The 17,289-nt window shown below is 27.7% G+C and overlaps 5 protein-coding genes across 5 annotated transcripts in view; 3 read left to right on the top strand and 2 right to left on the bottom strand.

The window, feature by feature from the left end:
- Nucleotides 1-2,812, top strand: part of Phum_PHUM047000 (uncharacterized protein) — a gene marked incomplete at both ends in the record, with an annotated part of 3,664 nt that extends 852 nt beyond the window's left edge. Inside the window, 11 exons of the mRNA XM_002423233.1 lie at nt 473-562; nt 718-811; nt 913-1,040; nt 1,114-1,246; nt 1,292-1,445; nt 1,544-1,730; nt 1,805-1,887; nt 1,977-2,063; nt 2,146-2,339; nt 2,447-2,584; nt 2,675-2,812. Coding sequence (XP_002423278.1) covers nt 473-562; nt 718-811; nt 913-1,040; nt 1,114-1,246; nt 1,292-1,445; nt 1,544-1,730; nt 1,805-1,887; nt 1,977-2,063; nt 2,146-2,339; nt 2,447-2,584; nt 2,675-2,812 — 1,426 coding nt within the window. The remainder of the gene's footprint in view (nt 1-472; nt 563-717; nt 812-912; nt 1,041-1,113; nt 1,247-1,291; nt 1,446-1,543; nt 1,731-1,804; nt 1,888-1,976; nt 2,064-2,145; nt 2,340-2,446; nt 2,585-2,674) is intronic.
- Nucleotides 2,813-3,586: 774 nt separating this feature from the next.
- Phum_PHUM046990 (Nucleolar GTP-binding protein, putative) lies at nt 3,587-6,017 on the top strand (the record flags this gene model as incomplete). The annotated part of the gene is made up of 6 exons (XM_002423232.1): nt 3,587-3,763; nt 3,832-4,092; nt 4,216-4,416; nt 4,524-4,868; nt 4,953-5,669; nt 5,769-6,017. 6 exons carry the CDS (start codon nt 3,587-3,589, stop codon nt 6,015-6,017), a joined length of 1,950 nt encoding a protein of 649 aa, XP_002423277.1.
- A 1,121-nt stretch (nt 6,018-7,138) lies between these two features.
- Nucleotides 7,139-8,173, bottom strand: Phum_PHUM046980 (guanine nucleotide-binding protein subunit beta 1, putative; the record flags this gene model as incomplete). Its single annotated transcript, XM_002423231.1, has 2 exons — nt 7,139-7,689; nt 7,771-8,173. The coding sequence occupies 2 exons, from the start codon at nt 8,171-8,173 to the stop codon at nt 7,139-7,141; spliced, it is 954 nt and encodes a 317-aa protein (XP_002423276.1).
- A 1,368-nt stretch (nt 8,174-9,541) lies between these two features.
- Nucleotides 9,542-11,136, bottom strand: Phum_PHUM046970 (mitochondrial ornithine transporter, putative; the record flags this gene model as incomplete). The annotated part of the gene is made up of 6 exons (XM_002423230.1): nt 9,542-9,660; nt 9,745-10,075; nt 10,153-10,299; nt 10,370-10,614; nt 10,955-11,029; nt 11,118-11,136. The coding sequence occupies 6 exons, from the start codon at nt 11,134-11,136 to the stop codon at nt 9,542-9,544; spliced, it is 936 nt and encodes a 311-aa protein (XP_002423275.1).
- Nucleotides 11,137-12,644: 1,508 nt separating this feature from the next.
- Phum_PHUM046960 (glycine dehydrogenase, putative) lies at nt 12,645-16,799 on the top strand (the record flags this gene model as incomplete). The annotated part of the gene is made up of 17 exons (XM_002423229.1): nt 12,645-12,668; nt 12,851-12,929; nt 13,010-13,145; nt 13,268-13,432; nt 13,508-13,733; nt 13,809-14,005; nt 14,087-14,289; nt 14,355-14,585; nt 14,659-14,831; nt 14,919-15,103; nt 15,171-15,372; nt 15,443-15,686; nt 15,762-15,928; nt 15,997-16,193; nt 16,261-16,382; nt 16,455-16,600; nt 16,680-16,799. 17 exons carry the CDS (start codon nt 12,645-12,647, stop codon nt 16,797-16,799), a joined length of 2,817 nt encoding a protein of 938 aa, XP_002423274.1.
- Nucleotides 16,800-17,289: the final 490 nt, after the last annotated feature.

The raw sequence follows: 17,289 nt of genomic DNA, 5'->3' as shown, positions 1-17,289 counted from the left end.
ATTTATGTTATGGATCTCGTTCTCGAGGAATTCGGTTTTGCTGATTTGCAGTATGGTCGCAGTTGACTTGGATATTTAATATAATAAATAGACAAATTCTATCTTATACATTATATTAACCAAAAATACTACTTGTTACACTACTTTATCAGTAAAAACACTAAACACAATACAAGTGGAAGTAGAATGTGATGCTCTTGAATCCAACCTAAGATGCACTGACTGACGGACTGATGTCGAAAGACCAAGACGTGGTGCTGAAGCCCACTATTTATATGAAGACCAAAACAATAGCTAGTCATTATTCATTCACTAGCACTTGAGATTAGATAAGAAAAGCGAAGCTTCCAGACATGCTGACTTTGCGTCTACTGTGTGAATGGAGTCACTATTCTCATTCACTTATCAAAAATATATCACATTTCGTTGGGATCACAACATTACTTTTTTTTTTTTTTTTTTTTCCAGGAAGTGTTATATTGGCCATTGCCGTAGAGCATTGCAATTTACATAAAAGAATTGCTCTTGGAACAATGTTAAAAGTTGGAACTAGTCCCAATAGGTTATAGAAATAATTATCATTATTAAATTTTTATTTAAATAAACAAAAAATTAAAATCATTTTGTTGTTATTCTTTTCTTTAATAAAAAAAAAGCAATTTTTGTTGGAATTATATAGCCAATAATTTAACAACAACAACAACTTTCTCTTTTAAGGCTTATGTTGGGTTTCATGGTGACAACAATGTTTCTATCAATGTGGATATGCAATTCAGCAGCTACAGCCATGATGACTCCTATTGTAGCAGCTGTTTTAAATGAACTCAAACAGGCATGTTATTTTTACTTCTCTTCATTATTAAAAATTTAAAATTAATTTGAGTTTTATTAATGATTTATTTAAAATGTTAGCAAAAAGAAAATGGCGGAAGGAGGAAAATAACTCTGCCTGAAACGGGTGAAGTTGTTACGTCAATGCAAGACAGTGGAACTTTTGATAGCGAAACAAGACGTGAATCTGCTGCAAATGTCGATTTAAGGTTTGCTACCTTAATATCCACATATAATTAAATTAAGTGAATGATTAGTTTTATATATCACAACGATTTTCAGGAGAGGACATAAATTAACCAAGAATGAAATAGCATATTTTTTGGGTATTGCATACGCTGCAAATATTGGTGGTACAGGAACTTTTACCGGAACTGCTACAAATTTAACATTTAAAGGTATTTTCGAAAGGTGGGTGCGTGCGGGTTTTTTTTTTTCCATTTTCTAAATCTTATTCTAGAGTGAAAGTTTTTTCATAACTTGTCATTCATATAATTTCAGCATTTTTCCCGATGCCGAAGCTATAAATTTTGCCACTTGGATGATATTCAATGTTCCTCTCATGCTTTTCAATACTTTTTTAGCCTGGCTTTGGCTTCAAATTTTCTACATGGGTCTCTTTAGGTATTTTATTTTAACATGATTTTTTTTTATTTTTTAACATTTTTGGCAGTGAACAAAAATTTTTTTTGTTGTTGTAGAAAAAAAAAAGGAGATGGAAAAACGACGGAGGAACAACAAAAGCAAGTTCGAGAACTTATTAGGCGTAGATACCGAGAAATGGGACCAATAACATACCATGAAATCAATGTTCTCTGCCTTTTTCTTTTAGATGTTTTCCTGTGGTTTTTCAGAAAGCCTGAATTTATAAGCGGATGGGGAAATTTGTTTCCCGAAAAGTACGCTATAATTAATAATAATAATAATTTCGGTATTAACTAAATCAATAATAAATTTTTTTTTTCTTCCACAGGGTGATTAAAGATGCAACACCAGCAATGGCGATTGTTATTTTATTATTTATCTTACCGGCTAATTTAGATTTTTTAAAAACAAGTAAAGCTTTTTTTTTTTTCTTTTGGAAATTTTAAATAAATTCATTATTTTAAATAGATGTTTAATATTTTATACTTATTTTGTTCAAGGTGAAAAAAATAGAAAAGAAAGTCCTGGTCTTTTAAGCTGGAGAGTTTTACATCAGAAAATTCCATTTGGAATTATATTACTTTTAGGTTTGTTAAATTGAACCTTTTTTTTTTTTTTTTTGTTATTCTTTGTAAAATAATGTATGATTAAATTCAACTAATTTTTTAGGAGGAGGTTTTGCTATGTCCAAGGCCAGCGAAGTGTCTGGGCTTTCTAATTATTTAGGAAATCAATTACAGGTCATTAATAGATTTTCGCCGCCATTTGTTTTAGCCATAATAGTTTTAGGTACAACATTTGCAACGGAAGTTTCCTCTAATACCGCAGTTGCAAACATTTTACTTCCAATGTTGGCAAAAATGGTAATTTTAAATGTTTTTTTTTTTTAATTATTACTCACCCGTTCGTTTAATTTAACGGTAAAGTTTTTTTAATAACTACTTTTTTTTTGATTTTTTTAATAATTTAGTGTCGTGCCATTCGTTTGCATCCTTTATATTTAATGCTACCAACGACGATAAGTTGTTCGTATGCTTTTATGCTGCCGGTTGCAACACCGCCAAATGCGATTGTCGTGGCAGCATCTAATATGAAACCGTCAGATATGGTGAGGAAATAAACGACTCATTATTTATTTTTATTTTAGAAATCGAAGTTGAAAATTTTAAAAAATTTCATTTTTATGTTTTAAATTTAGGTAAAAGCCGGTTTAGGTATGAATTTAATTTGTGCCTTTTCACTCATAATTACATTTATTTTCATTGCCGTTCCAATATATGGTTTATCTACTTTTCCCGAGTGGGCCGAAATCAAAAATACAACAATTACTACTTGATGTGATTATGTAAAAAAATAATACTTAAAAAATGATCCAAAGTGATTATTATTATTATTATTATTAATCATGGTTTAAATTTTTGGTTAACTGCCAAAAAAAACGTTTAGGAGAGAAAAGTTTAAAATAAATTAAACATTGTAATATTTTTTTAAAAAATAAAATGTATAAAATTAATTTTTATTTTAAATAAAACTTTATTATGAATATTTGCGTAAAATATGCCTGAAGTAGTACAATGTAATATACGTCATACGGTATCATTTTTATTATTTGACATTCATGTAAAGATAGTGTCATGAACTTTATAAATTTTATGAAAAATAAATATTAAATCTGTATTTAAATTATCAATAAAAATATTTTTTATGGATATTTCGTGTGAATCTTAGTATAAGGCAATTATCCTTAAGTAAATTTAAACAAAAAAAATTTTTCTTTAAATACGGATAATATAATTTTTATGATCCGCAGTTTTGTTTAACTATTCAACGAAGCACGTAATTCTATTTGCACGTTTAGATAATGACACGTGCTTAGTTCGCAAGTACTTTTTAAATATATTTTATTTAAAATGTGTTAATATCGATGATTTAGTGTTGAATTTTACAATCATTCTAATTCTTAAATACAAAAGTAATAATTTAAAAAATATTTTAATAGATATACTTATCATATCTTGTACAAATTCTGTTAATTTTAATATTTTAAAATATTGACCATAGTTTTAGAAATTGGTATAACCTAAAGTTATTGCATAGAACAAAAATTAAAATGGGAAAAGTTAGATCAAGACCTGGACCTCCCAAAAAGGAGGGAATAAATAAATCTAATCATAGCATGAATCCTAATCGGTCAACTGAAAATTTAAAAGGAGTTGCCAAAGCTAGAAGTAAATCTACTATCAATAGGTTGCACATGTACAAAAATTTCAAGCCCAAAAGAAATAAAGTTTGTATTTATTAGTATTTTTTGAGAAACTTTATTTGAATTTAAAATAAAATTACTTTAAATAATAGTCAGGAAAAATTATATCAGCTGCTCCATTTCAAGGATGGTTAAAATCTGGAACAACTGCTAGAGTAGAACCGAATCAAAAATGGTTTGGAAATTCCAGAGTAATATCACAAAATGCCTTACAAAAGTTTCAAGAGGAGCTCGGTGCAGTTATGAAAAATCCTTATTCTGTCATTATGAAACCAACAAAGTTGCCCATTACTTTACTAAATGAAACTGCAAAACATCAAAGAGTTCATCTTTTAGATACCGAATCTTTTGAGGTAAATTTTATTTGTAAAATGTAAAAAATTTTATTTTATTTTGTCATTAATATTTTTTTACATTTAATTTAGAGTGTGTTTGGGCCAAAAAAATCCAGAAAAAGGCCTAATTTAAAAGCTAAGGATTATGAATCGTTAACTAATGCAGCTCAAATGTCTTTTGAAAAATACGAAGCTGGTAAAGATGAAAAAGATTTCGATTTAGTCAAAGAAAGTGATGGCACCAAAGATGCTCCAAGGGAATGGATTATGTCAGCTGGTCAAAGTAAAAGAATATGGAATGAATTATACAAAGTAATTGACTCAAGCGATGTTGTCATTCAGGTATGAAGAAAGAAAATGTCTTTTTAAAGATAAATCAAAGCTTTATGGTAAATTCTTATTTAAAATGTAAAAGCGATCAAATTTTACTAATTTTTTTAAATTGTAAGGTTTTAGATGCTCGAGATCCTTTAGGAACCAGATGTCCAAGAATTGAAAAATTTTTAAAGGAAGAGAAAAAACATAAACACTTGATATTTATTTTAAATAAGGTAGACTTGGTTCCGACTTGGGTTACCCAGAGGTGGGTTGCTCACCTTAGTGCCGAATATCCCACTGTGGCTTTTCATGCTAGTCTTACACATGCTTTCGGAAAGGGATCATTAATTAATTTACTGAGACAATTTGCAAAACTTCACATTGACAAAAAGCAAATTTCTGTCGGTTTCGTGGGATACCCAAACGTTGGTAAAAGCTCAATAATAAACACATTAAAATCTAAAAAAGTTTGCAAGGTAAGAACACTTTAATTTGTTCCTCATATTTATTTTTAATAATTTGTATTTTATTTAAATCTTTATTCTATATCAAAATTTCAGGTAGCACCAATCGCAGGAGAAACTAAAGTATGGCAGTACATAACCTTAATGCAGCGAATTTATCTGATAGATTGTCCTGGAGTTGTTTATCCATCTGGAGAAACTGATACTGAAAAAGTATTAAAGGGTGTGGTTCGAGTTGAACTTGTTAAAAATCCAGAGGATTACATAGATGAAGTTTTAAAAAGAGTTAAACCGGAATATTTAAAAAAAATATATAAAATCGATGATTGGAACAGTTCAAATGAATTTTTAGAAGCAATCGCTTTGAAAATGGGTAGGTTATTAAAAGGTGGAGAACCTGATATTTCCACAATATCCCGTTTAGTTTTAAATGATTGGCAACGTGGTAAATTACCTTATTATATCGTACCTGCTGGTTGCGAAGTGCCATTGTCGAAACTTAATAACGAAGAAAATGGTACACCTGAAAATATTTCGGAAAAATCAGAAAATAATAATACTAATACTAATAGTAATGGTACAGAAATTGAAGCAAAAGAAGGAAACGAAGAAGAGAATAATGTTAATAAAGATTTAAGTAAAGTAAAAATTACTCAAAATTTAACTAGAATTAAAGTGGCTCTAGAATACGATGAAAATACCGATAAAGAATTAATAGAAAAGAATCAAGTAAAACCGATTGATGATCGTCGAAGAAAAGACAGCAGCAAATCTGAGGGAACGACCGTTTTTTCGGATTCATCCGACAGTGAAGTTAGTTATTATTCCGAAGATGAAGATGAAGAGGAAGGTGAAGAAGAAGAAGAAGATAATAATGAAAAAGATGATGAAAATTCAAATTCGAATAAAAAGTCTAAAATTTTTAACGTTGTTCAAACTACGAGTGGCAGATTTATAGTTACTGACGTAGACGATTATGATACGATGAGAAAAGAATTTATGAAGGGAGATGATAAACCGGAAAAGGAAAAAAGGAAATTAACTTCAAAACAAAGGAGAGCAATCGAAAGAGCTCAAAAGAGGAAGAAAATCGGAAGTAATTTTTACGAAGTTACAAATGTCAAAAATAGAAATCGTAATCGTAAAAAACCCAAAATTTAAACGCAATTATTGGTAATATATTTGAATTATTTTAAAACAATTTTTTATCTTTTTAACTCTTTATTTATTATTAATTTTTTTTATTTAAACAAATTTTTCCGAATGAAAGTGGAAGCAGAATTATTAAAATGAAAACAGAAAACCGTTAAGAGAAATTTTTATATTTTTAATTTATTTAATAAATAACAATGATATAATCAAAATATAAAAACAAAAACACAAAATAATTTTATTTAAATTTTGATATAAACATTTATTAATAATAGAGAAAACTATTTTTAAAAAAAAAAAATGGCGCTCATTCTATTTTATTATTTATAGTTTTACAATTATGTATATATATTGTTACAAACCGATTCGATTATGGTTTCATAACGTTAAGGTTTTTTTCGCGTCCGTGTTTCCTATTTTTTTAAATATCACAATCAGAAAACTTTTTTCGAAGAGTTGTTATTTTTAATTTACATTTTATAATACAAACATACAACTAAAAGGTTTGTCACTTTTTTTGTGGATCAAGCTCTATATGACTTCACTTTCACTATACTGGATTTAAGTCACTGTAATATATGGAAAGAACAAACCAAAGATGAACTAGAAGAGAAAAAGATCAGAAGAAACCTTCTTCATTTATCCAGCTTTCTTTAGTATGCTGTATATACTAATTGTTACTTCTATGTTTAAATAATAGTATTTATATACAAAACCAGCAGAATTAAAATTTCTAGAAGTTTCATCATCTGTAGATTTGGTAACCATGGTAACCAAATGTTATTATTTATAAACAACATGGAAATGTAAACATTTCAAGATGGGATCACAACAATATAGGTATGTATATATGAATATAAAGTTAATTAACTTTGAATTTAATGATTAATTAATATTTAAAGTTATAAAAAAAATTTTTTTAATTTGAGTTCTTTCTTTATTTATTTAAATAATTTGTTTAAATAGTCAATTTGTTATCAAGAAATGAATTGTATTTTCTCAATTATAAAAATGGCTTAGGGTTTTTTTTATTAAATACTGTAAAAATATCACTGTGGATAGAAATCACTAATACTTCAATATTTTTTTGTTTAAAAAAAAGTGTTTTGAATTGTTATATTGTCAAAAACTTAATTCCAAATTCGTAGAAAAGAATCCCAGGATCCTGTAGCAACAGCCATACCATCATCAGTGACTCCTAAACAACTCACACGGTTGTCGTGTCCAGCAAGGATTCCTATTCTTTCTGCTTTAATAGAATCCCAAATATTGCAGTTGAAATCGTCGTAACCCGCTAAAAGAAGTCGGCCGGATTTGCTGAAAGCAACAGATGTTATACCACAAATTATGTTATCTCGGGAATACATGGCAAGTTCTTGATCGGCTCGAATATCAAAGAGCCTGCACGAAGCATCGTCTGATCCAGTGGCGAATGCTTGACCATTTGGGAAGAATGTCACGGCGTTTATATCAGATTCGTGGCCGGGAAACGTTTGTTTACACGATCCTTCACGTATGTCCCAAAGTTTGGACGATGCGTCGCATGCACCTGATATAAACATTCTCATGTCTGGAGAAAGTGATAAACTCATTACGTCTCCCGAGTGTCCGACAAAAGATGCACACTGTTGACCAGTTTCAATATCCCATAAAGCGCATGTCATGTCACCAGAACTAGTAACTATTTGATTATCACTTAAAAACCTACAACACGACAGATAACCGGTGTGACCGGGAAGTTCTCTTGAAACTCGCACATTACCTTCGCGGGTTTTTAAACTATAAATAGAACATATATTGTCTAAACCGCCACAGGCGACAAAAGATCCACTTGGCGCATAAGCGCAAGTCATTACCCAACTTGACCTTAAAGGTATGGCGTGTATTTTATTCGTAGTATAACTGTCCCATACTATGAGTTTTCCATCTTGAGAAGCAGATACTAAATTTCTAGACTCACCATTTGAATCACAGCCCCAGTGCATTGCATATATTTTAGCTAAGTGACCTCTTAGGGTTCGACGAGTTCTCATCTGCAATCTTCCAACAGGTTCCATATTGGTAGTTGCTTGTGCCAATGTGGTATCACAAGCAGCTTTTCTTGCGTCTCGAATTGCATTTTTAAGAAATTCAGCCTCTTGTCGCAAATTATCCAAACCGTTCATTTTTATTTTTATTTATGACCTGTAAAACAATTGTTTAAAATATTTTTTTTTAAAAAGTCTCGAGGTATTTTGTCAGAATTTTCATTTTAATTTACTATATTAAAAAAATTTTTTTAAATATTTTATAAGTAAGACAGTCACAAATACGACCTCAAGTTTTTTAATAAATAAAACATCATTTCAAATCATTATTATTTTTTTCAAAAAAAAACTTTTACCTTTAATAAAAAAAAAAAAGGTAAAAAATAAAATTAATTTAAAATAGTTTTATTAATGAATACAATAATTACATAAAAATAATTAACAGAAAAAATAATTTGAAAATTTTAACGCACCTCCTCATTTAAAGTATGATTTTCAATCCCAAAATAGTTAAAATAAAAATTTTTTTAAATAAATCCATAGCCAGTTATTACATTTATAAATTATTTAATTAAAATAGATTATCATTTATTTATTTAACGTAACTGTCACTGAAATTATTGAGTCAAAAAAAAAAAAAAAAAAATTATCCATATTTGAATTTGTATTAACCGGTTCCATAAAATAAACACACCCAATATTTATTGATTACCGATTCCCTTGCAAAGCCTCCGTATTTAGTTAATTTAACGTTTTAAAAAATTATCAAAATGGCGGTTATAATTTTTTTATTTTTTAAATAATCGACAATTAGTTAATAGTTTTAAGTTAAATTTAAGAAAGAAAAAATTTTTTTTTTTGGAAATTTATAATTGTTTGATTTAAAAAAAAAAAAAAAATGCGTTAAAAATTATTTGACATACCAATTATTAATTTTAAAAGTTTAAAGAGAATCATGAAATTGTTAAATTCTTTATTGAAAGGTTTTAGTAAGGTTTAATACGAGTATCTTACGTTAGTCGATGAACGTAAGCCACAGTATAAAAGGCTTGATTTCATCCATAGTTTTTTTTTTTTTACTAGAAAATTATTGAAATGTAGAAGGATTTTTAAATTTTTGTAAAATCATTGCAATGATAAAATCCAATTTCATCTTTAAAATTTTTTTAATTTAAATTTACATAATTTCCAATGTATTTTGTATCAGTGAAATAAACACGTATTCGATTTGTATTTTTAAATAATTTTTGCTCTTAAAAAGATAAACGGGGGAAATTAATTTATTGAAAAAATAATTTAATCACTGAATTTCTACACTTTTATTTTATTTTTTTTTTAATAGTTTAGCAAATATTGCTAAATGATCGTTTAAAAACAAAAAAAAAAAACTTTTGACTACTTTCATACTGTTGATTACATAGTGAACAAAATTTCATCGATTGAATCTATTGTATTGCAGTAATACATTTTTTGTTTTTTGTGTTTTTTTAAAAAAATGTTTTCTTTTTAACCCAGGAGTCTCAAAAATATAATTTTTGAACTTTCATAAACTAAAAATAACGTAGCTGTCGCTGGTATGGTTCTTAAGAGCGTAGGTCCTAAACCACTATATAAAGCTGTTATACCTAAAATGAAATATGTGTATTATCATAGAGATTTTTAAATTTCCTTATTATAATTCTATTTAATAACAAATTTTCAATAAATACCTTCTTCCTTAGCTATTTTACACATCAACGGAATTAAATTTCCTTTTACATTAGAAACTTGAAGCCTAGATTTAACTACATCAGCTGGAAATACAACTATCCAAAACGAGATTCCTCCGACTGCACCAGCCATCATAATACCAGATGGTCCAATTTTTTCTTTAGGTACTCCTTCTGGCACTATTAAAACTTTAGTTAATTCATAACCACCGAAAAAAACAAAATAACCCGGCATCTCTCTGGCAAATGTCGAATTCAGGCCCCTAAATAATCCTTTAATTCCTTCATTTCTAAGAATTTCTTTAGTCAATGAATAAGGGGTTATTTTTTTCTATAAATAAAATATTGAAATTAATAGTTTTATTATTATAAAAATATGAAACCTTATTAAATTTTTTGAATATTTACCATATTACCACCACTACTTTGTTGTACTTCTCTAGCTGCTTGCAACTTACACTTAATTAACTCTGTCGGACATAGAGCAAAAGATGAAAAAAAAGCTGCTAAAAACCCGGCAGAAGCATTACCGATTACAGAGAGCTCTTCTTTGGCCTATTTTGAATAAGTAAAAATTAGAAAATATATAAATAAATATAAATAAATATTTAAAAAATTATTTTACTTTTTTATTAGTGACAAACTTTATAAATTGTTGGCATCCTCCATAAGCAGCGAATAAAACTGAATTTTCAGCAACATTTGCCGCTATCGCTGGAAGAGTCCCAGCATAAAGACCATTGAAAAGTCCTTCTTTAGATATTGTTTGTTGAAAACAATCTGTCATATTTTTATACAACTGAGGAAAAGCTTGCAGCTTAACTTTGACAGTATCTAAAGGTTGTCCAACCAATACTGAAGCGATTCCACCTAAACAAAAAAAAAAATGTAATGATTGAAAATTGAATTATAAAAACATAATTTTAATTTTATTTATTTATAATAATAAATAATAATCAAAATTACTATCAATATTCAATGAAAAAATTCATAACATAACAAATACATCTTTTTTAAAAGTAGATAATATCAAGGACAAATTATTATTATTAATGATAAGACTTTAATTACATAAAACAATAATTTTCAAAATATTATTTAGTCAAAAAAATTTTTTGTTTCAAAGCCAAAATTAATAAAAATAAGTTTTTTTAATAAAATAACATTTCGTTAATGATTCAATTGATGAAAAATGAAAGGTAAAACTTACCAAGGGAACCGGACGTAAAGTTAATGAGTCCATTTATAAAAGCTCTATTTTCAACATCAGTAGTACCTTTAGACGCTACAAATTAAAATAAAATGAAATTAATTATAAAATTAATAAATAATTCATTTATAATTAATTATACAAAATTATTTAAAATACTCACAAGCTTTCTGAGCTTCCATTACACGTGAATAGCAGACGATGTGACGATTTACAATATAATAGCAGAAGAAAATTTGAAATTAACGAGCGAAATCTCTTTATATGAGTCCTGGTCAAGGAAGAGTCATATGATAAAAAAATCAAAAATAATAATGTTACTTAATTGTATATTATTAATTATAATTAATCCGAGTGAACAATTATTTATGTTTATACAGCATTATCATTGGTTATATGAAATCTATTTCTACTAATAAGTTTCTTAATATCCACAATTGACTAACTAAAAAAGTTTACAAATTGAGTTAATAATGCTTATCTGCTTCATACGATTCAATGACTTTTACATAAAAATAAAAATTGTTGGATATATCATGCAAAATTAAATAAATTATTTAATGCAAATTACAATATACAAAAACAAAAAAACTATAAATTTATTTTGATAGTATTATAATGATGGAAGATAATTAACGCACTTTTATATTTATGACTTTTGAATAACTTTATATTTCAACAGGAAAAATTAAGTGCTGGTAAATTTGGGTGACATGTTTTTTTTTTTTTTCATTTGAAAAATGCTGCCATATATTTTTTTGTAACTCAATATCCTAGAAGAAAAAAAACTTTTACTTAAGTAAAACATTTGGAAGCTTAAGAATGAAATGTTAAAATTAATTTTAAATTTATTTCAATGGATGGACAATATCATGAAACCATGAATTAAAATGAGTTCTGCAATTTGTATAATTTATAAGCAGTTTCACATTGCAGGGAATTCAAGGTAAAATTTTATTTATTTATAAGTTAATTATGAAGTCCCTTTTTTTTGGTTTTTTTTTTTTAATTTAAGAAAAAAAATGTTGGGCAATATTCATATATATACACACGTATACTGTTTATAGCTATTTAATAGATTTTAATTAATTATAAATTACAAAACATATAGCTATATAAATTTTTCCTAAAGGACCCCATGAGAAAAATATAAGGATTATGGGATAAATGCTAAAAGGTCATCTATTATCACCAAGTTCAATTTGAATATGATAGTTAGTTAATTTCAACCTTTTTCTTCAACCTCATTTTAGTCAAATAGTTAGGAGTATTATTATACATAATAATAAATTATAATAAAAATATATAATTTTCTTTTTTTTTTTTGTTGTAATTGTAATATTTAAATATGTGGCGCGTTTTAGTAAGAAGACCAGAAAATGTTTATAAATTATTAACAGGTTTGTCGGTATCCAGGGAATTTCGATTCGTTTTAATCGTAAATTAAAATCTCCGATTTGAATTTTTATAGTTTTACATTAAAAAATAAAAAAAGTAAATTTGCGTTGCTAAAAATTGTTATCGCGAAAAATTTTTTGTTGTTGTTTTAGATTCCAAAATTTGTTTGAATTTTCAAAAATCGTTACAAGCGAGTACGCTAACCGATATAAAAAATACAGATGAATTTTTTTCTAAAAAAAATGAATTTGCTTCGCGTCACATCGGTCCACGAGAAAGTGATCAACAGCAAATGTTGGAATTGCTGGGATTTAAAGTAATTTTTAAACGAAATTAATTTTGAATATTTAGAAACGTGCTCTGCCCCCAAAAAAAAACTTTTTTTTTTTAAATATATATTTTTTACATTTGTATTAGTTTTATCATATTTAAAAATTTTGTACGTTTGAAGTAAACGGAAAATGGTAAAGTTTAGTTGAAAAATTTTTTTATTTACAGACTTTGGATGAAATGACGGACAAAGCTGTACCCGCCAATATTAAGTTCAAAGGTGAATTAGACATTGAACCTGCCATAGGTATGCACAAAAATTACATTTAAACTTTTTAAAATTAAACCCTTTTACGTTAAAAATAAATTCCGTAAATTTTTTTTTAGGAGAATATGAACTTTTGCAAAGAAGTCGTGAAATGGCAGAAAAGAACAAAATTTGGAGATCTTATATTGGAATGGGTTATCATAATTGTTGCGTTCCTCATACAATATTGAGAAATATTTTTGAAAATCCTGGATGGTAATCCTAATTATCAATTTAATATAAAAATAAATATTAGATGTTCTTTTTTCTGTGTAATATAAAATTTTATTTATTTTCAAAAAAATATTTACATATAAATTAACTTTAATTTTTTTCAGGACTACTCAGTATACTCCTTATCAACCTGAAGTAGCTCAGGGAAGATTGGAAAGTCTTTTAAACTATCAAACAATGATTTCTGACTTGACTGGTTTAGAAGTTGCTAATGCTTCATTGTTGGACGAAGGTACAGCAGCAGCAGAAGCCATGACTCTATGTCACAGGTATTTTAGTTTTAGTGATTGAGGAAAAAAAAAAAAATTTGATTTCTTTTGAGATAATTTTTTTTATTTTTTTAGACAAAACAAACGGTTGAAGGTTTTCCTTTCTGAGAAACTGCATCCACAAACAGCATCCCTTGTTCAAACTAGATGTGATTCTTTAAACATCCAAGTTCACATAGGAGATTTAAAAACTGCTGATTTTTCTAATAGAGATTATGCTGCAGTACTTGTTCAATATCCAAACACTGATGGAACAATCGAGGATTATGTAGATATTGTTGAAAAAGCTCATTCTCACGGCGTAATTATTTTTAAAACTTTTCTTTTTTTTAACATTTTTTTTAAGACTTAATGATAAAGAGCTAATTTGTTGCAGACTCTCGCCGTTTGTGCCACCGATTTACTCGCTCTTACAATTCTAAGGCCACCAAGTGAATTTGATGTTGATATTGCCATTGGAACCTCACAAAGATTTGGTGTTTCATTAAATTACGGAGGTCCTCATGCAGGATTTTTTGCCTGTAAACAGAATTTAGTAAGACTTATGCCTGGAAGAATGATTGGAGTTACAAGGTTCTACTAAAAATTTTTTTTTTTTTAAATTGAAAATATTGGAAAATTGAAATTTTTAATTATTTAATTTTTGAATTTTAGAGATTCGAGTGGCAACGATGCGTACAGATTAGCTCTTCAAACACGAGAACAACATATTCGAAGAGACAAAGCAACATCAAACATTTGTACAGCTCAAGCTTTGTTGGCAAACATGTCTGCTATGTATGCAGTTTATCACGGACCGGAAGGATTAAAAAATATAGCCAACAGAGTGCACGGAGCTACTCTTATTTTAAGTGCAGGTATGTCAACAATCAATTGATTGGTGTACAAAATTTCACACTTAAACTATTCCTTGAATTTTCAGGGTTGAAAAAAAGAGGTCATAAAGTTTTGAATCCTTTATTTTTTGACACAATCAAAGTTGAGCCGATATTGAATATGTTTGAAATACAAGATAGAGCAGCTCAAAAAAAAATAAATTTAAGGTATTTTGATGACGACACAATAGGAATCGCTTTAGACGAAACAGTAGGAACGAACGATATTCAAGATTTGTTTTATATTTTTGGCGTAAAAGAAACCGTCAACGAGGTTTGTGTGCCTTAAAATAAATAAAAGTAAATTTTTTTTCTTTTATTTTTAAAAATGAATTAATTTTTTAAAGATAGCTGCCAAAGTAAATGAAACGGAAAAATCAATTCTCGATACGCCAATGAAACGAACTTCACCTTTTCTTACGCATTATATATTTAATAGCCGACATTCTGAATCAAAAATAGTCAGGTACATGAAACAATTGGAAAATAAAGATGTGTCGTTGGTGCACTCGATGATTCCTTTGGTGAGTTAAAATAAAGTCAAATAAATGATTTTTTACCAATAAAAAAAAATGAACGAAAATGTTTTTTTTTTTTTTTTTTTTTGTTAGGGATCTTGTACTATGAAATTAAACAGCACAACTGAAATGATTCCATGCAGTTTCCCACATTTTGCTGATCTGCATCCATTTGCTCCTTTGGATCAAACTGAAGGCTACCAGCAACTTTTTAAAGAATTAGAAAAAGATCTTTGTGCTGTGACCGGCTATGAAAAAATTTCATTTCAACCGAATAGGTATCTTAAAAAATTTTTTTAACATTATTTTAAAAACATATTGAAAAAATAATAATAATGATTTTAGTGGAGCACAAGGAGAATATGCAGGTCTTCGAGCCATTCAAAGTTATCACGAATCCAAAGGTGAAGGAAGCAGAAACATTTGTTTAATTCCAATTTCTGCTCATGGAACAAATCCTGCAAGTGCACAGATGGCAGGAATGAAAGTAGAACCTGTGAACATAGCACGAGATGGTACTATTGACATAATCCAATTGAAAGAAAAGGTAAAAATTCAATCGTAAAATGAATCCGATAATAATTTAAAATTTTTTAAATTGCTTATTAATTTTTGAGGTTGATCAATTCAAAGATGTTTTATCATGTTTAATGATTACTTATCCATCAACAAATGGCATGTTCGAAGAATCAATTGCAGATGTTTGTGATATAATTCATAAAAATGGAGGTCAGGTGTATTTGGATGGTGCCAACATGAATGCTCAAGTAGGTTTATGTCGACCAGGTGATTATGGATCCGATGTCTCTCATTTAAATTTACACAAAACATTTTGTATTCCTCACGGAGGTGGAGGACCTGGTAAATATTATTAAAATAAAATTCATTAAATCATATTAAAAAAAATACATTTTATTATTATTATTATTTTCAAAGGTGTGGGTCCCATTGGAGTCAAAGCACATTTAGCTCCTTTTCTTCCTTCACATCCAGTTGTTAATCCCTTGGGAGAATCTGGAACTAAAACAAAATCTTTTGGAGTCGTTAGTGCTGCACCTTTTGGCTCCAGTGCTATTCTACCCATATCCTGGGCTTACATAAAGGTAATCCATTTATAAATTCGTACAAAAAAAAAATTTTTTTCTTTCATTAATAATTAATTATGTTTAAGATGATGGGTGGTAAAGGTTTAAAAAAGGCTACACAAGTTGCTATACTTAATGCAAACTACATGTCTAAAAAATTAGAAAATCATTACAAAACTCTTTTCAAATCACCCAAAACGAATATGTGTGCTCACGAATTTATTATAGATTTAAGAGAAATGAAAAAAACAGCCGGAATAGAACCTGTTGATGTTGCTAAAAGGTAAAAGGTCAATCGAAAACAAATTTTTTTTATATTAAAATGATAGTAAAAGTAAGAAATATTTTAGGTTGATGGATTACGGTTTTCACGCACCCACAATGAGTTGGCCGGTTCCAGGTACTTTAATGGTTGAACCAACTGAATCTGAAGACAAAGAAGAATTGGACAGATTCTGCGAATCTCTTATATGTGAGCGTCAACAATACGAATTACAATAATTTCTTAAAATAAATTTATGGCATATATTTATACTTATTGTAGGCATTAGACAAGAAATCCGTGATATAGAAGATGGTAAAATGGATCCAAGAACAAATCCTTTAAAAATGGCGCCTCACACGCAACAACAAGTTATTTCATCGGATTGGAATAGACCGTATACAAGAGAACAAGCAGCTTTTCCTGCGGTTCGTTTAAAAATTAATTTTTTTTTTTTTTTTAATTTAATTTTAATAATGATTTAAATAATTAAATTATTTCACGCAGCCATTTGTAAAAGGAGAAACGAAAATATGGCCGACCTGTGGAAGAATTGATGATGCTTACGGTGACAAACATCTTGTATGTACTTGCCCCCCAATATTACCGGATTACACCCCATCTTGATTTGATTTAAAAAAAAAAAAGGAAAATTAGGTTGTATGATAAGAATTTAATTATAAAAAAAAAAAATTGTAAATATTAGCATAATAAAAAAAATTAATTTTTATTTTTAAATCATTTTATAAAAAAAAATAAAAAATAAAATTAATTCACATGTAAAATCATTCAATTGTAAAAAAAAGTGTTTAAACGAATATTAAAAATAATTTTAATTGTTTATAATCCTTAAAACAAATGTAAATGAACGGAAAAGTAAATATTTTATTATTATTATTATTATTATTAATTTATCAAATGATGCCAGTTGTTGTTGTTGTTGTTGTTGTTTTTTCAAGGATAAAAACGTTTAACAGTTTTTTTAATTATTTTAAATTTATCATTTGTGCAAATATTATTATTATCATAACAAAAAATAAAAAAAAAGGAAAGTTTAATTTTATAAAATAATAAAAAAATAAAAATAAGTATAAAAATTAATTTAAAGTGGTTTTTT

The sequence above is a fragment of the Pediculus humanus genome, genomic scaffold, assembly GCF_000006295.1.
Source record: "Pediculus humanus corporis 1103172107399 genomic scaffold, whole genome shotgun sequence".
Lineage (NCBI taxonomy): Eukaryota > Metazoa > Arthropoda > Insecta > Psocodea > Pediculidae > Pediculus > Pediculus humanus.
Note: the sequence above shows the minus strand (reverse complement) of the source record. Positions and strands in the feature narration are given on the sequence as shown.